This window comes from Babylonia areolata, chromosome 29 (genome assembly GCF_041734735.1).
Source record: "Babylonia areolata isolate BAREFJ2019XMU chromosome 29, ASM4173473v1, whole genome shotgun sequence".
Lineage (NCBI taxonomy): Eukaryota > Metazoa > Mollusca > Gastropoda > Neogastropoda > Buccinidae > Babylonia > Babylonia areolata.
In genome coordinates this window covers 3,559,214-3,577,540 of record NC_134904.1, presented here as the reverse complement: position 1 = coordinate 3,577,540, position 18,327 = coordinate 3,559,214, and the positions used below count along the sequence as shown (strand labels likewise).

Sequence of the window (18,327 nt, the reverse complement as noted above, 5' to 3'; positions counted from 1 at the left end):
GGACTAACCATATGATTACTGTGCAAGGAACTGTGTGTAAACAGAAAGTTCCAACATATTCTCAGCAAAAGAAAGTATCTTAACATATGGAAGTATTTTAAAAGACAAAACAGTATTTTCAAACATCACACAAAATTTTAACTTATCATTACTCTAACAGTTTAGCTTCCTGTTTGGTCAAATGAGCTCAAGCCAAAGCAATTAGAACAAATAAGGGACTTGTTGTCTAATTTCTTCATCAGATAAAAAAAGACAAACATCATTTTGGTCAGTCCGCCCGTCATGCTTATCATCATGTGAAGACATACAGCACCCTGTCCTTCTCTTAAGAATTTTTCTTAAAAACAGGCAGAAAATATTAAAAAAACTTAGCCGTTTGAAGAGCACAGGAACAGGAGTCATGATGGCTGCCGGAAAAAGAGGGCGCTAGCTAGCGGGACAAAGGGGAGGTTACCTACTTCCGGAAGGTTATCGGCCGTAGTTGCTTTCGTTTTCTCCGCATAGGCGGGTAGTAGTTTGCACATGACAGGAATGTCAGACCCCTGCCGGAGTCTGCACTAGTTGGGTCACGGTTAAGTATGTGTAATTAAATCTGTTTTGTCTTCTTGGATTTCTCATGTCCCAACATCAGACAAAAACAAAAAAAAATAAAAATAATGAAAGAAGAACCTGGACTCTACAACATATCACAAAGCTGGCTGGAGATGGCTGAAGATGCCTGGTGGCCAGTTTTGAAGACTTATCACCGGCATATGTGGCGGGAAAGCGCACGACGATGTGCGCATAATTCCACACCAGCTGCTTTCAGCAAATGACTGGGCTTAGTGTGAACCAGTTTTATTTTCCAGCAGTAAAAGTCACGTCACTGTGAATGGAAATGGTCTTGGAAAATTATGACTGAAACAGTGACTTGAGGGTTGGCATAACAGTGTAGTCAGACTTTCTTCATCAGATAAAAAAGAAAGACAAGCATCACATAGATCAGTCCGCCCGTCGTGTTTATCATCATGTGAAGATACACAGCACCAACATACCAACAATTATTCCATAATTATGTACCCACATAACAGAATCAAAGTATTCAAGGACGTGTTTCTCTGAAGTGCATGGAAATGTTTCATTCTGCACCACTGAATCTGCAGCCAATCTTTCAAAAAGTAGCAGAACATGGACAAAATTTTAAAAAGAAAAAAAAAGAGAGATCCATTTATCTCAACAAATACATACACATAATGTAACAGTAAGGCAGCCAATCAAGGAATGCCAAAGTCAGATTGACAGCAAAAGATCCCTATGTGGAGGATGCTTCAGTAGAGCATACACTGCATCGGTTCTCACTCAATAATAATGGCAAGTTTAAAGCCATCCTGGTCTTCCTGATCACTGTGGACAACACTGAACAAAAAGTACTCAGAAGATTCTTTTCTTTTTCCTTCATCAGATACAGACAAGCATCAGATAAATCAGTCCGCCCGTCATATGTATCATCATGTGACTCAGCTGTTATCAGACACCTCACCTCAAGGTGTCATGGAGAGACATTGTAACAGTGGAATCAAGACTAAACTCTCCATCTTCCTGAACAAATTACTCCACACAGTGCTGGGTGGACTGTCTCTAACCTCAGTAAGTCTGTCAAGTGTAGGAACACAAGGCTCTCAAAAGCTGTGCAGAGATGACCACACCCTTGACACAACACACTACTGCCATCAACCTGACAGGGACACACAGCATGTTACAGGCACCAGCCTTACAAGAGCTAAAACTGACCGGTATATATGGACATCCCGTGTCTGCCCAATGCGGTGACAGCGATCCTGAGCCTGTGCGTCCATTGTTGGGTTCCAGTCACTGTCGTAGAAAACGACAGTGTCAGCACCAGTCAAGTTGACCCCGATACCACCAGACCTTGTGGATAGGATGAAGCAGAAGATGCGTCTGTCAGCATTGAAGCGATCCATCAGAGCCTGTGCCAAACAAAGACAAAGACGATGACAGAACTTGTTCAATTACAACATCATGCTGCTTCTTGCTATGCTCACACCTGTTTTAATGTCATATCCCCTGCTGTGATGAACAAGTCACACGAGTTAAGGTGGACCACGGCATAGGTTTTTCACCAAAAATCATTAAAAAACGTGTTTTGGGATTATACTTGTATTTGGTCAAACAATGTCTCTTCTTTGCATTTCTGTCAACCATTTTGCTCAATTTGACCGATTTCATTGCAAATAAAATCATTTTCTGACCTGGGTGTGTGTGAAGTTTGAGCGAATGTGACAAAAAACTCGGAAGTTTGCATCGATTTGGACAGCCTGGTGCTCGCGATCTGGTTTGGAAACCCCATCTTGTTTGGTATCAGTGTGAAGGTCATTCACCGGTCTGTCTTCTCATTGCCATTTCCTGTGGAAAATTCCACTCACGGAAACACACGAAGAGCAAATCCGAAGGAACCCGAGAGGCATTTTTTAGGGGTTGTGGCTGAGTCGAGGTTTCTGATTGGCTTGTTGGAGTAAAAAAATAGCCCATTGGCCCAATCGGTCATGTGACTTTTTCCAAGATGGAGTCTGTTTTCATCACGGTTTCAATCGACACACCAGTTGACTAAGATTTTGATCGAAATTTTCTACTAAAAGTCACGGACAATGCCAAGACACGCTGGAAAGAAGTTTAGGACTGTCTTTGCATTCGGCAAAAAGAAGAGAAACCGAAAGATTACAACACAAGCTGAAAAAAAGTCTGCCGAAACAGCGACCGACTTAGCGGTGCCTTCAACATCGACCGGCGTCAGTGAAAGCACGCCGCTTCTCAGTTCGAAGAGAAAATTGGACGTTTTCACCAGAAAACATGTGTGTACGGGTGACAGTGACTCCAGTTCAGACGAAGAACCACCGTCAAAAAAAAGTGCATCAGTTCCCGAAGTACAACTTCGCTCGGGACAGCCACAGTCCTCACAGAACATCATCGTTGATGTGTCAACATTGGACTGCTTGGTGTCGTCAGTTCATTGTGGAAAATGCATATCAAAGGTTTGTGGAAAATAATATAATAGTCTACAGATATATAATATTTAATAAATATAATATAGTATTCTATTTTATTTCAGGAGTTTTTGTTTTGTTTCATAGCAAAAAAAAAAAAAAAAAAAAAAAGAAAGAAAAAAAGCCATCTGAATACCTCTCTTCTTTTTTTGTGAGCCCATTGATTTACTTCTTCTTCTTTTTTCTTTTCTTTTTTTCAGGTTCTTTGATTTTTGTTTTCAGAGGCAGTTTTTATTTTTCTCAAGTATTGAAATACTTTTCCAAGTAATATTTCTGTGGATTTTTACTGAGTCTGACATACTGTCAGTGTGTGTGTATGTGTAAAAAAAACTGTCAGTCTGAGTCTCTTTATTCTCTCTCTTTCTCTCTCTCTCTCTCATTCTTTCTCTTGTACCTTCAATTCTCACACATTTGATTTTTTTTCAGGTCTCTGTATTTGAAGATGAGACAAAGAGGATGGGGTCAGCATGCAGTCTGGAGGTGAGGTGTGTTTCCTGTGGCGCTGTGATTCCAGGGACACAGACCATGACATACAATAAGGGATCTACCGCCCTTCTGGATGTGCTTGCTGAACTGGATCTTGTGGCTGGGAGCAATGCAGAGATGTTTGCAGAGAAATCAGATATGCTCAGGGTCAAAACAGCAACCAGAAAATCCTCTGACAGAGCAAAACAAAAGAGGAAAAAAATTGAAACTGTGAGACGTCAGGAATGTGAACATCGACGGGCAGATGAGGGAGAAGTATACGCCCCAGGAGCATTTTGAACAATCAAGTAACTGAAAAAAAACCCTCTCTCACCACTTAGTGATATTGGCCAAGTGCTATTTTCCTGTGTATTATTTTTTTTAGTGTGTAACTATGGGTTGCAGTTTGTGAGTTCTCAACACAATCTTTGAAGGCGTTTTTCTCAAAAGTTGAATTTCTGCTGCAGGTGCGTCAGTGGCCCACGTGTAACAATTGATACAGTGAAAATATTATCATAAAATTAGGCACACTGATGTAAAAATGTGTGCTGAGTGCAATGAACATAGTTAGAACTCTCTACCTCTAGTAGTTTTTTTCATAGCAAGTGACTAAAGCATACAAACGTGAATGCATAATTTTATGCGTTTTTGACAAGACAGAGAACAATGCTTGTGGACAATGGGCATCTGCTTTTGTGATCATTGCACTAAATGATGTCAAAACAAACTGTGGAAATGATGAGAATCATTATGTAATGCATGTGTTCAGTGCTGCAAATGGGCCAAATAACCGTGTGTATTTTTATGATAAAATTATCATATCTTCATATCTGTTTGACTTATAATCTTCAAACTTAGCACAGATGTCTATATTAACATCCTGAGTATGTGTACCAAATTTCATGCAGATATCTTTAGTAGTTCCTAAGAAACAAAAATTAGCTAAAAATGACGCAGTGGTCCACCTTAAAAGGAAACATATACAATGACACGATTCATCAGCAGATGAACACTGGGAAATGTGTCTACTGTCCTGTTCACCACTGACCACTGTGCTCAGACTGTCAGACACTTGCACATTCTTTCATCATCAACCACTGGGGAAGACATGGTACTGGCTGAAACAATGGACAGACACAGGGAGAGCTATTCAGAACCAGAGAAGGTGATGACAGGACATCCAAAGAGACCCAAAGACAGCAACACAGTAGAGAGAAGAGAGCAGACAGCCAGAGACACAGCCAGAGACAAGAGCAGGGCACAGTCCTGAACACTTCTAAACATACCAAAATACAGCAACACAGCACACACAGAGATAGAGAGACAGAGACACAGCCAGAGACAAGTTAAGAGCAGGGCACAGTCCTGAGGACTTCTAAAGAGACCAAAATACAGCAACACAGCACACACAGAGATAGAGATAGAGATAGAGAGAGAGAGAGAGAGAGACAGACAGACAGAGACAGAGACACAGCCAGAGACAAGTTAAGAACTGGGCACAGTCCTGAGGACTTCTAAAGAGACCAAAATACAGCAACACAGCACACAGAGAGAGAGACCGAGAGTGCGAGCAGCCAGCCACAGGCAAATCTAGTGCAAGGCACAGTGCAGTTCCTCACCTGTCTCTGCTCCACCTTGGTGGTGCCATCCAGACGCAAGTAGCGATGGCCGTGGTAGTTGAGGAAAGCTTCCAGCACGTCCAGCATCTTGGTCATCTGAGTGAAGATCAGCACACGATGTCCCCCACTCTTCAGGTCACGCAACAACACATCCAGCGTCTGTAGTTTGCCTGTTACACAACACACAGGAATACAAACATCTAACCATGTCAAGCTTGTATCTGCTTTTTGCAGGAAAGATATATACAGGATGGCTTCGTGCCCTGCTTTTTCAGTTGACTTGTTAACAGCAGAACAATAGATCTCCTTTAGTTAATAACTGTGGATTGCCATGACTGTTACACCAGTAGTAGATGAAAAGACAGCACGAAAACTATACACAAGGGTAACAGTGAAAATGCGCACAGAAATAATTTAGAAAAAATTGCTATTCAACCAGTGTGGGCCCCTGCCAGCCAAAATGTACACACACACAAAAAAAACCCCACGTAACATAGCACTATCCCAATGGAAGGCAAGGGGGAAAACATAACTGACAAATGAAACGAGAAAAGAGCACATGGTCTGCTAAACACCAGGTCAGGTTGAATAATTATCACGTTGAAGTCTCAACACGGTAATCAGTCAGAATTCACAGTCAAAGAAAAACAGAAAATACATACCACAATCATACTGGATGAGGCGTAACTCAGGAAAGTGCATGGACATCCGCATGCGCAGATCGTTGAGGCGAGTGGCTGTGGGCCTCAACTGCTCACGCACGTCGAGTTCTAATCGTCTCTCTTGCAGGACGAGGGAGGGGTCAGGGTGGGCTACCCGAAGCTGAACACCCGGTGATATCACAGACGGAATACAGAAGGCAAACCTACAACAAACAACTCCAGTCTGTAAAACATACACAACACTCTCACATCTATATCACCTGTCACAGAAAGGTTTCATGGATAAACACTTTTATCCATTTGTAGTTTATCAAAGCAAATATTTTTCTTACCTGATAATAGTACTTTAGAGAAATACCAGACACTGGTTTATTTTTTTGTTTAATTTTTTTTTTTTTGGCACTCTGCCTAATTCTGTACACAGAAAAGGAAATTATGTCAGACCCCTGCCGGAGTCTGCACTAGTTGGGTCACGGTTAAGTATGTGTAATTAAAACTACTTTTCTTGAAGTATCCGACTGGAGATGATTATTTGCAGACTTTGCCTTTTTGTAAATCGAAAATAGTAATTTTTAGAAATAATTGGCTTGAGAGATGATTTATTTATTTTTAATATAATAGTTTGCCTGTATATCATAAAAATCTTAATCATACAACCACACACAAAAGTGTGAGTGTGAGTGTATGTGTGTGGTGTGGTGTATGTGTGTGTGTGCATGCATGCATGCATGTCATCGTATCTTGATCCTGAAACAACACTCATGTGGCACATAATTCAATACTGCAGGGCATGTAAGAAGGGAGTTTCACCTGTCTAAGACGTCCCTGAGCTCAGTCAAATACTGTTCAGGAGTGCGTATCAGGTCTGAGAGGTGGGAGGTTTCATGCCAGTAGTACTTGGGCAAGTTCCTGTTGTGGTGGGAATGCACACACTGACAGTTGGCATGCCCCGCCCTCAACCAATGCTTCTCTCTATGACACTGGCTGCACAGGTCAGAGGACAAAGTCAATGTTTGTACAAGGTCAGGGCCGTAGACAGGCGTGTGAGTGCAATGGTGACCGTTCACGCGAGCCAACCGCTTGAGCTTTTCTCTCCGCCTCCGTTTCCTCCTCTCATATACAATCTCCTGCACAACAAAAACAAAAGGTAATGTTTAAACATACTGTCTCATGCTTTGGGCATTGATGAAAGCGAACTGGAAACTAAATGGCAAAAGAATCATTCAGTAATCCTTTGTATTTTCAACACATAGCATTTTCACAAAAAGGAAATTTTCTATCTAAAATTACGTTTAAGTAACATACTTACCATGACCCACTAGTGCAGACTCCGGCAGGGGTCTGACATTCCTGTCCTGTGCAAAATACTATCTGCCTATGCGGAGAAAAAGAAAGTAGCTATGGCCGATAACTTCCCGGAAGTAGGTAACCTCCCCTTTGCCCCCCTGACAAGCGCCCTCTTTTTACGGTAAATCGCCGCAACCAGTGCAGTGTGCAGGGAGAACAAAGCGGGGAGGAACGGGAGGGTCTTAAATGTGGGTCACAGTAAGTATGTTACTTAAATGTAATTATAGATAGAAAATTTCCTTTTAATTACACATACTTAACCGTGACCCACAAGTGCAGAATGGCACGACAAGGTGGAGGGCTCGTCTGTTCTATCGCCAGTGCGCTGCGATGGCCTGTTGTGTGACCACTGCAGAGGCAACGCCTCTTGAGCCATCATCCCTGAAGCGATAGACGTCCCTCAAGTAGAATTCGATGAAGGTAGAGTGTACTGTGTCACCCAAGGATATTGGTGCGGGCAAAGAAGACTGAGGTCCGCAGCTGTATTGTGGGAGAGGTCTGTGGACCACAGCTGTGCTGATAAATGTAGCGCAAAGAAAATCGGGTCAGTGTGTTGAATCCACACTTTACTGAGAGCCCTTCGAATCAAAGGAAGGGAAGGAAACACGTACCCTATAGGGTTGTCTCACTTGAGCGCGGTTGAGCGTCAATGCAAGGAGGTGCACATGTGGTTTGATCTGATGATTCCACATCGGTTGTGGGCCAATAGTGGAAGTGATATATGTATTTGAAGGAAACTGTGGCATGAGACAGAGGTAGGCCACCATGTTGGGCTTGCCTTAGGCGTGACAGCCAGATCTGTAGAGCTCCTCCATGCGAGCTGACAGGCGATGGGCTCTTCCTCTGCCACTTTTTTGTCACTGCCAAAAAATGACAGCACTGGTATGTCGCCTATGCACAGAATGGCAGACATCTGGCAACAAGAGACTTGAGGTCCCTGGTGTCTCTGGGACAGGGCTGTGTAACTGCCCAGGTAGTTACCATCACGAAGGGGCATATGGAAGGCTTGGTGGCTTTTCTACCTGAGTGTGGCATGTTGGAGCAACCTGTTGTCGGCAGTCAATGGCTGGGTTGGATCAGGCTGTAGGAGTGCACTTCATGTGCCCGCAGGTCACTGAGTCTCATTCTGTGGTGGAATTCCTAATGGAAGAGGGTTTCCATGGGAAAAGTTTTGCTGAAGGTTCTTTAATGAAAAAGGTCACCAGATCCATGACAGGCCTCTGGCTGTGTATGGTGCGCACTAAGTCTGGGATGGGGCGGGGTGGGGTCAGGGAAAAAGTGGCTCTAGAAGTGTTGTACTGGCCATTTACATCATATCACTGATATCACATACATTTTCAGTATGGCCAACAGCAAAGTGAGAGCTGCATTATCAGTGGTTTCTTAATTGCAAAGGGAAATCATTTGCAGCTTAGTCTTTCATGAAGGACTATGTCTCTCAGACTAGAAGTCAAATTGCACTGTGACTTAGTGCTGTAGCCTTGGGACTAACTAGCCTTTGGGATCCGTTCCAATGGTGAGTCCTAAGGCCCTCTTGATCAAGGGACTGGGGATGCAACTTGGGCAAAACTCTCTCTACTATAAATTGTATAATCGAATTCCAGCCCAAATAGTCGGGACAGCAGCTGCCTCCTCTGCTGTTCTGATGGTCATTGTCGTACACAATTGATTATCATATACTGGTCCTAGGAGGACACCAATCAGCATGGGTAAATCAGGAAACAGCTGCTGTGTGCTTGAGGGATGAAGGTGTCCACCATGCAGGTTATGTTGAAATGTAAGGAAGCCGGAAGGAGTTGACGGGGTCTTGTGGTGCCACCATGTGTCTGAAAGACATGGTGCTTGCTTCCGAAGTGAACGCCTATTGTTTGAGACATCGATACTGGATCTCTGTTCAAGCAAGGTGATGGGGCGAACTGATGTGCTTGAATGTGGCATCTGCCGTGCTGGTACGAGTGGGCAGAAAGGTACACCCCTGTGGCTAATGAACGCTTTGTTGTGCTTTGTGTGATGCAACTGTCCTCGTCAATATGCCTTTCTCCCGAGTGTAGAGGGAAACAATTATTACCCAGGCCTTCTGCTACCAGACAGAAGTGGAAGAGATGGACTTAGGGTGATTGTCTCTTGCCCAGTGGCAGTTTTTTGGGCCCGCTATAACTTGGAAGGCAAAGATAGACACCCTTCATGAGAGGGCTGGCTAGGATGTAGGGCCCGTGTGGAGTTGTTATCACAGCCACAGTGGTGCAAACCAAAGGTTGTTGTAGGCAAGGGGGGGAAGAAGGGATGCCTTACAACTTGGAAGGAATGAAGGGCATGTGTGTCCGGAGTGGCACCTCTAAGTTGGACTGCCTCATCCCTCCTTGTACCAAGTTAGGGCATCTCTAGCCCTGTGGGTGATAGCTGTAGGCAAATGAGTTGGGTTGCCTTGTCCCTCCTTGCACCAAGAGAGGGCATTCTTAGCCCTGTGGGTGGGGAGGGAGTGTGTGTGGGTCCCCAAGGACCAGCCACTACTAATATGTGAAGGAGCATACATTCAGGCGTGAATGAGGCAGTTTTGTCTGCAAGTGCAGTCGTCTTCCAAATGCAAGGGAGGGATGAATTTATGAAAATGAATACATATATGTGCAAAGGGATTATAAACTTCCATCAACTCAAGTGATGTCAGGAATATGCCAATGACAAAAGATTGAGACGCAAGAAATAAGCGGCTGTATAAGTATACGTGTAGTGTGCACAGATATACCAAGTAGATGGGTAAGTGTGCATAGTAATGGAAAGGAATCTGTGTATGCACCTATATATAAGAGATGTACATACACATATGAATAAAGTGCCAGTATATAGACGCAGAGAGTTCTGGGCATTGTGAACAGAATGATGCAAATGCAAGTGTGCCTATATTGCTATGTAGGGAATCTCAATGAATAGATGTCAATGAATAGAGATAGAAACAGAATTGTACATGTTAATATGAAAGTCGTATGAACCTATCCCGTAAGCGCACACGTGTATACCGAGGGATAAGTATACATCTGTAAGTGTAAATAGAAATGCTTATAAATGTAGCAAGATATCTCATATAGATATATATATATATAATTTTTTTTTGGTATATGTATATATATATATATATATATACACCAAAAAAAAAAATTATATATATATATATTTCTTTTTCTTGTTGTTGATGTTGATAAAAAATCAAACAAAATAGAAGCCGATATTAGTCTGGGTAACAGTGGAGATATACAGCGGGGCAGAAGAAACCAGCACTGCCGAAGTTCAATGGGCCGTGCACGCATCTGCTCTGTGGGCAAGGGGCGGAGCAGGCGCTAGTTGTGGCACCAGTGTATAATTGCTGCAGCAAGGTAACAATAGGTTGCTGGTTGTTTGGTTGAGCAGCTTGCTGAGACGCCCTTAGTGGATGGGAAACAGCAGCAACCGGGTGTGGCAGATGGGGTCATCACCGCAAAGCTTGAGGGGACCGTGCACGCACCCGCACTGTAGGCAAGGGGCTGTGCCGGTAAAAGAAAGTAACTGCAGCGGTCACTGGCAAGGGTGCCAAAGCAGGAGTTGTCTCCCTTGGATCGGACGCTTGGGACAAGGGGAGGGAGGGTACACGCGCATGAGCGAGCGTTTCCCTAGTGGTCCACCTTCCTCCCTACACCTGGGGAGGGCATCCCTAAGTGCCTCGGTTGCCATAGGATCCTAGACAGAAGAGGCATGCCGTGTGGGGTGCGCGTGAGCCGATGTCACGGCTGCCGCCATGGACGAATCGCACATATGGCCCAGTCTTAGCATGCGGATCCAAAGCCAGTGTATGGTTTTGTTTTCCCCAAAGGGATTATGGCACATTCCATTGTTGGCATGGGAAAAGTGATAGAGGAGATTGACTCGGGCGTCCTGCTGAGTGGCAGGGCCGAGAAACGCGGATCGCGTTGAGTTCGTTCGCGAATTGATATGAATAGCATCAATGGCACCACTGACCTGAGTATGGGGTAACGCACCCCTAGAAGTCGCTGGCGAAGGTGCAGGTCTGAGTCAACTGGTGGGAGCGAAGGAAGTGGAGGAGGCATTGTTGAGAGGGCCAGAAATAGAGGGCCCTGAGTGTCAACGAATCAAATTAATTTTAGCCAGATCTCCAAATTGAACCATATAATTATGACATGGTTGAAGACAAAATTTGACAAAAAAAAGAACGCCAGAGAATCGATAGACAGACAGAAAATACAAAAAAACCAAAAAAACTTAGCCGTATGAAAAGCACAGGAACATGTCATAATGGCTGCCGGAAAAAGAGGGTACTAGTCAGGGGGGCAAAGGGGAGGTTATCGGCCGTAGCTACTTTCGTTTTCTCTGCATAGGTGGATAGTAGTTTGCACAGGACAGGAATGTCAGACCCCTGCTGGAGTCTGCACTAGTGGGTCACGGTTAAGTATGTGTAATTAAAGCACAATTTCAGTCAACGTGATTATGTATATCGGCAGCTTCGTTATCAGTAAATATTCCGCATCACATAAGCATGCAGATAACAAACACATGAGGAAGTGGGCAGACGGTGACTTACGGAGAACAGTTCTGATCTCTTCTTTGGTGACATCACAGACTTGAGGGTGGACACAACACTGCTGACCACAGATGCGGGCAGAGCACTGCTGGTGGAGGTGGTGGTGGTGGTAGTAGTGGAGATGACAGTGACAGTTCCAGAGGATGTGGAGGCCACCATGGGGGACACACGCATCACTGGCTTACTGCTGGCCGATGACACTGTCACACTAGAGGCAACAGAGCAGGTTGGGGGTGCTGAGGAAGAGGTGGAGGAGGAGGCTGGAGCCACTGCTGACAACACAGTGGTAGAGGCGGTGGTGGCCAAAGCTGTGAGTGTCTTCAGCTGGCTGACTGCCGTGGTCACCAAACCTTGGCCACTTGTGGCCGCCACAGTGGTCAGTGTTGAGGGACCATTCACTGCACAACAGAGCAATTATGTTAGTATCTGACAAACTGCAAGTGCTGCTTTAGTCTGACATACAATTAACGGTTTTTGTGCTGTTTCCATATCTTGATCCCAACTTCCTCGTTGTGGTTGATGTTGTCCAGAAATGGCAAGATATTAGAAACTGAAAATGTGTTCACTGTAACAGCAGGAATGAAAAATACAATGAATGAAATAATCCAGGAACAATAGAGAGAGCGTAAGCATGTATATGTACCAAATCCATGTTTGTGACTGAGGACACAAGATTTAAAAGTCTGTGCAGATCGTATCAATTCTATTTGAACATTATGTACAAATATCAAGTTAATAAACATGTCTGGCTAACAAAATGCATATGCATGTAATGCATGCTATTCCAAGTTCATAACTGAAGTATTTGATAACACAAATCTGCTGTCAGTTCCTTATTCAAGAACTGTTTCGAGTTGAAATCCTGTTTGGATAACACAGTAGTTACACTGACAGCATCTTTTAAGAGGAAGAAATACTAAACCCCTGTTCCAAAGCATGTGCACATATGGTCAGAGCAAGAGCCAGCGTGACTTGAACTGAGTGCTGTACCTGTGTTGGAGGCTGCAGAGGTGACGGGCAGGACAGCCGATACCTGGGCACTGAAAGAGGAGGTGGGGGTGGAGGTAGCTACCAGGTGTTGACCTGATGATGTCTGCACAATCTGGAAAAGGTTGGCTGCACACACCACCACATCACACAGTTCAGGTTTGACCACCTCTTCAATCCATCCCACACATGTACCTTGCTTTGTTACCACCTCTATTCCACACAACCTAACTTGCTATCAGCTACCACTTCATCCGTTACACAACATGCTTTCTGCAGTCACCCAATACTGTTCCAGCCACTGACGGCAACTAACTCATGCAGTAACCATTAAAAAAAAAAAAAGGGATAAAACATCAAATCTTGCATGTAATATAGTAATGGTGGGCATTAAAACCACTTGAACTGGAAATTATCATGTCACACCATATAGGAAAAGTGACCAGGAAACACCAAGAGGCTGCTGGAACATAAGCCAGAGAATGCTCAGTAAGACCTCACTCTGGCTTCAGTCTGTCGACATAAACAGTACATGGCCCATCAAGCCAACAGGACACGGGATGAGAGGTGAGGAGGGGAGCACAGGTACCTGGGAGCTGTGAGAGCTGTCCAGTGGGGATCATGAGGCGTGTGCCCTGGTTGGTCTGCTGGATCTGCACTGTGATGGGCTGTGTGGACAACACTGCAGTGCTGCCGCTGGACGAGCTCCCTGCAACATCACCACCACAGCTTCTGTCAGAACTCACTTATCTCATCACAATTCTGTTAATTTCTTTCACTCAACTCTGTGCTGATAAGGTACAGGATGCATGCATAAACTCCTCTCAACACAAACATCGGTGTAAGAATACTTAACCACACTGCTGATAGTCAATAAATTTCACTGCCCTTTATCACACTTCACAAATCAAACAAAGTCATTTGTGCGACTGTTGAACCTGGCTTTTCAGGCACATAACTGAGGGACTGTTGCCACACAGTAATGAGATGGGCTAAAACAGGTCAACTTGAGCAGATTATCATGACAGTGGGACAATTCTTTATTCATTGTCATGTGTCAGAGAAAGTCTTCTCACCCACTGATGACCAAGTCCAGTCCACTCGAACATAACTTTTACACTTGTCACTTGAGAAAGACCCATTAACCTGACAAAAAAAAGAAGAAGAAAAAAAAAGTGATCATACCTGAGGAGGGCTGAGGTAGGACCTTGGCCTGTAGCGTGGATGTGAGGGTGGAGGACACAGTGGGGGTGGTGGGTGCACTGGCTGCCGTGGCGATGGCCATGGAAGGTGAGGTGGTCAGCACCAGGGCCGAGCTGGATCCACTGCGGGCTGCACTTGTCAGCAGCAATGTCTGCCCACTGCTGGGTCTCACCTGCAAGGCAAGGTAATTGTGGTCGTGTGCTTTGGCAGCGAGTATACGCTCCTGCACACATTCTCACTGATTAATTCAGGCCAAATAACTATAATAACAATGACTATCAGGTTGGCTGTTCTATTACAAGGCTGATTCAGCGCTGATAGATTCTGCCAGGTCATAATTCCACTGCTGTCTAGTAGAAAGGGGGTAGGGGATGGGTGACAGTGGGGAATGATCCAGGATGAAGTAACATGATCTCTATTAATCATTGGGCAGAACACTGAATGAGATCTACATCCTTTGTACAACAGGAGCTGGCGACAACGCTGGCAAAAACCATATACACTGTAGTGTGATGTACTGCAAGCTTACGTTTCTCCTATCATCGGTTTCCCATGATGCAACTACAAGCATTCCTCTGAATTACAAAACGATGCTTTCTGCAAATGTGCTGCATTTATACAGGAATTATTCATGTAATGCTTGACCCTTTAGTTTCTCAGAAAGAGTAACAGTTAAAATCGTAAAAAAATTTACATGCCATGCATTACTCCTGCACTGGTTACAGTGACCGAGTGCAATTCTAAAACCTCATCAAAGGAGAACAGAGGTAAACTTGTCCAATCACCTCCACTGCTGTAATCCTCATCAGTCAATCAGAATCACTCTCGTTGATCAACGAAATAACTTGCGCTTTGTCTACTTTTCAACGCAGCTCACCATTTGCAAACTCTACTTTTCAATACTGCAGTCCCCGTTTGTACACTAAGTTTCAGTACTTATGGAATGACTTTTGATGACACCTAAACTGCAGCTAAAACCACAGTTAGACACAAAAACTGTAATGAAATATGAAGAAGACAAGAGCTCACCTGGGCTCATAAACACAAAGAATTAACGTGGAATCATCTCTTGATTTCTAACATTTTATGAAAACAAACCTGCTTCTAAGATATGGTCCTTCAATTTTTCTTAAAGTATGCATATGCAATGTAGTGATTTATCTATCATATGTGTAGTGTAATGAAAACAGTGAGTTCTGAGCATGGCATAATCAAGACAACCAACCTGAGAGATGGTTGCTACAGCACCAGAAGACAAAGCAGCAGCAGAGGTGGCTGACCCTGCCGGCGTGGACTGCACAGCAGACTGACTGCTGACAGAGGCAGAGACAGTGGGGACAGGTGGGGTGGCACTCCGGCTGACAGCAGCTTTCACCACCTCCACTGGGGACCCTGCTCGCCCCGCAGTCACAGGGGAAGATGCTCGGGCTGACGTCTGGAACAACAACCACAAACACAGCTTTATAAACTAAACCCATCGCCATCACACAATTCCAAAAACCTCCAATATTCAACAAACTTCGCACATTTTATCACAGTACTTTTAGTTTTCTGAATCTACAAATCACAAGCTCAACATTCTACTTGATCTCAAGACATGCAATGGTGATGATGCCTGCGAGCTGACAGCAAAATGATCAGGTCCTAATTTTTCAGCGCTTCATTTATCCGAACTGGAGAGCTTTGCAACCCAGAAGATTGGAGCTTCTCTCATGTCACACACTGGTTTGTTTCCACAACCCACAGAAAAACAAACAAACCATCATCACCCTCCTAACTTCTGTCTGGTTTCCAGTCATGTCAGTACAAAGGGGAGCCACTCCAACCCCACCTGCAGAAGAGCGGACGACAGTGGGAAAGTGCCAGTTTTCAACCGTCCCTTGGGGAGTGGTGGAGGCGGGTCAGGGTGGTAGTCCACCTCCTCTATCAGGCCCGGGGCAGTCTTCAGCTGCTTGACACGGTGAGCCACAAAGGCTGGCAGGTCTCGCTCCATCTCTGCCAGGTTGGGGAACAGAGTCTGCATGTCCACTTCCTGCAGCACACAACACAAGCCACTGTCACCAGCATGGTGTTGACAACACAATTAGAGTGAGTGAGTGTGAGTGAGTGTGAGTGTAAATCTAAAAATTACTTCCATGTAATCCTTTCATTGACCCCTGTTGGGGCATGAAGAATAAACAGCAATGTATATAATAGAATTCTAAATCTATGAACTTATTTGTGTATATTTAACAAATAGCACACAAAAACCCCCAACAAAAAACCATCTCTTGACAGTCAAACACAAGAATCTGGTGATGAAATAAAGTAACACGTCACCTGAAAGTGCGTAATCTAGATCATCATAAAATTAACAGTTAAAACTGAATCCCTTTACAGCTTTTAATTTCAAGAAGGCATCAAAGCATGCACTCCTCTCAGACCCAAACATTACACAACATCTGTAGACAAAGAAAAAAAGAGATGGCAGATGCCTGAACCTAGGACAGGGGCCAGGAAATACGACCTTGCAAACCCCAGCCTCCTACCTCCAGAGGATCTTTGTGAAGAGCAGTGGTGACGATGGAGGCGGTGCTGAAGGTGAGGCCCTGCATGATGAGAGGAGACACTACAGGGCGGGGGTCAAACAGGTTGGGGTGGTTGCACACCTTGCGCAGCTGCATCAGGATGTTGATCACACTCATGTAATGACCAGATGCCAGGGTCTCCTTTGTTCTGAAACAACATACCGCTCCAGTTTCACCTACCGTGTGAGAGAACAATCAGCAACAAAATAAAATCACTTTGGAAATCATCAGCCTCAGTTCTGAAATGCGTACTGTTACATCAATCTGCAGCACATGGCAAAAATCTGTATCTGTATCAGGGATGAGGTACTTAAATGCAAAAATTGTAAGCTTAACTACTGCTTAACACAATCAAATTACATGGCAAACTCTGAAACTTACTAAGAGTGTCTATGAAAACAAGAGCCAACTTACTTTGCTTGTGACATGAAATCATCGTAGAGAAACCGTTGACGTTTGGACAACCGACACATGACCACATGTTCGTACTTCTGTGGCATTTGTTTTTCCACCTCGTTCTTCAAACGCCTCAGCAAGAATGGACGCAGTACCTGGAATGACCGCATGAAAAACATTAACAGAGGTGGGAACATGTGCAGAAGTATGCGTGCATGTGTGTACACCAGTGTTCAAGAGTGGAAATGTGCAAAGGTTCAAGGATACGTGTCCAAGAACTGTAAACCTTTTTGACTTTTGATTGTGATGTATTTTCCAGTTGTTAAGTCCATAAACATTGCCATGTTTTCTTACCAAAATGAGGAGTTTGTATTATACTCCCAGTTTGGTTAAATATACTTACCATGTCAAATTGATGCAAACCAGGCCTATCTGTTTGCTCTTCTCGGCTGAAACTATTTCACTACACATACTTTTCCATGACCCACTAGTGCGTAGTTGTTTGCGGCAACTCAGTGATACATCTTGCCATTAGACTGCCATCTGCTAGCCAATGAAATGCCATTTCCGGCAGGAGGTAAACAATTATTCTCAATGGCCGCCATTTTCCAGATAAATCACACTATCAATTCGCTGTCTTAGCTAACCTTTTATGCAAAAGGAATAATATTTTCATGCATGTTTGTTGTTCGTTCCAGCTTTCCGGAATTTATTCGTCCTGGGATTCATATATCTTACATCGTTCGCATCTGTTTGTGACGTTTTATTCGATGTTTTGTTTTGTGAACTGCGTCTCGCTCTTCCGCCCTCTTTGGTTGTTGCCGACCGTTCCTGGCTTTCTTCTACTTACAGACTCACCACAATACTTGGGAATAACTTCCACATCGCGGAGCATCGCTAACAATTCCGGCAACTGCCAAACCCGTGAGGTTGGGATAGTGCTTTTACAGGAGACTATCTCAGGTCCTGGGATCCACAGTTTCGCACCAATGCATCTTTGTTGACACATTGAGGTGGAACAGCCTGAACTCCAAACAGTCAGGAAAGGGACTGTGTGGGATCGGAGTACCAAAAATCTTTCTTTAATTTTTTTTTTTTTGCTGCCCCATCATCTGCGCCATTTCAGTGGCATTACTCCCACGCCGCTCATTTAGATTCCCCCATACACGGCCACACCCGGGTTCGTCTGTCGCAGTTCCAGCGTCGGCAGCCCGCAGGGAACCATCGATGTTAGGTCGCCTGGAGGCCACACACCAGAGGAGACCCTGCACTACTGCTGAGTCACTTCGGTGGTGTTCAGTGGTGCCTGTTCTGTTTTAACGTACTTAGGACACCACCTACTAAGCCCCCTACTAACGACAATAATGGCTTAGTCGCGGAGCCAGAGTGAGTGAGCGTCTCTCCCAGAGTGGAGACCGCCACCACGTCCCTCAAACAACAGCCCCCCATGAATCTGCCGACACTGACGACATT

At 44.5% G+C, this 18,327-nt stretch overlaps 1 protein-coding gene across 6 annotated transcripts in view; it reads right to left on the bottom strand.

Moving 5' to 3' along the window:
* Positions 1-18,327, bottom strand: part of LOC143274983 (helicase domino-like) — a 95,032-nt gene that overhangs the window by 34,940 nt on the left and 41,765 nt on the right. For all 6 annotated transcript variants that reach the window (XM_076579011.1, XM_076579016.1, XM_076579013.1 and 3 more), the window contains 12 exons: positions 16,873-17,009; positions 16,420-16,606; positions 15,723-15,923; positions 15,117-15,326; positions 13,874-14,063; positions 13,278-13,397; positions 12,692-12,817; positions 11,702-12,099; positions 6,598-6,914; positions 5,788-5,990; positions 5,126-5,295; positions 1,771-1,967 (listed from right to left, as the gene is read on the bottom strand). In XM_076579011.1, the coding sequence (XP_076435126.1) occupies positions 1,771-1,967; positions 5,126-5,295; positions 5,788-5,990; positions 6,598-6,914; positions 11,702-12,099; positions 12,692-12,817; positions 13,278-13,397; positions 13,874-14,063; positions 15,117-15,326; positions 15,723-15,923; positions 16,420-16,606; positions 16,873-17,009 (2,456 nt within the window). The remainder of the gene's footprint in view (positions 1-1,770; positions 1,968-5,125; positions 5,296-5,787; positions 5,991-6,597; positions 6,915-11,701; positions 12,100-12,691; positions 12,818-13,277; positions 13,398-13,873; positions 14,064-15,116; positions 15,327-15,722; positions 15,924-16,419; positions 16,607-16,872; positions 17,010-18,327) is intronic.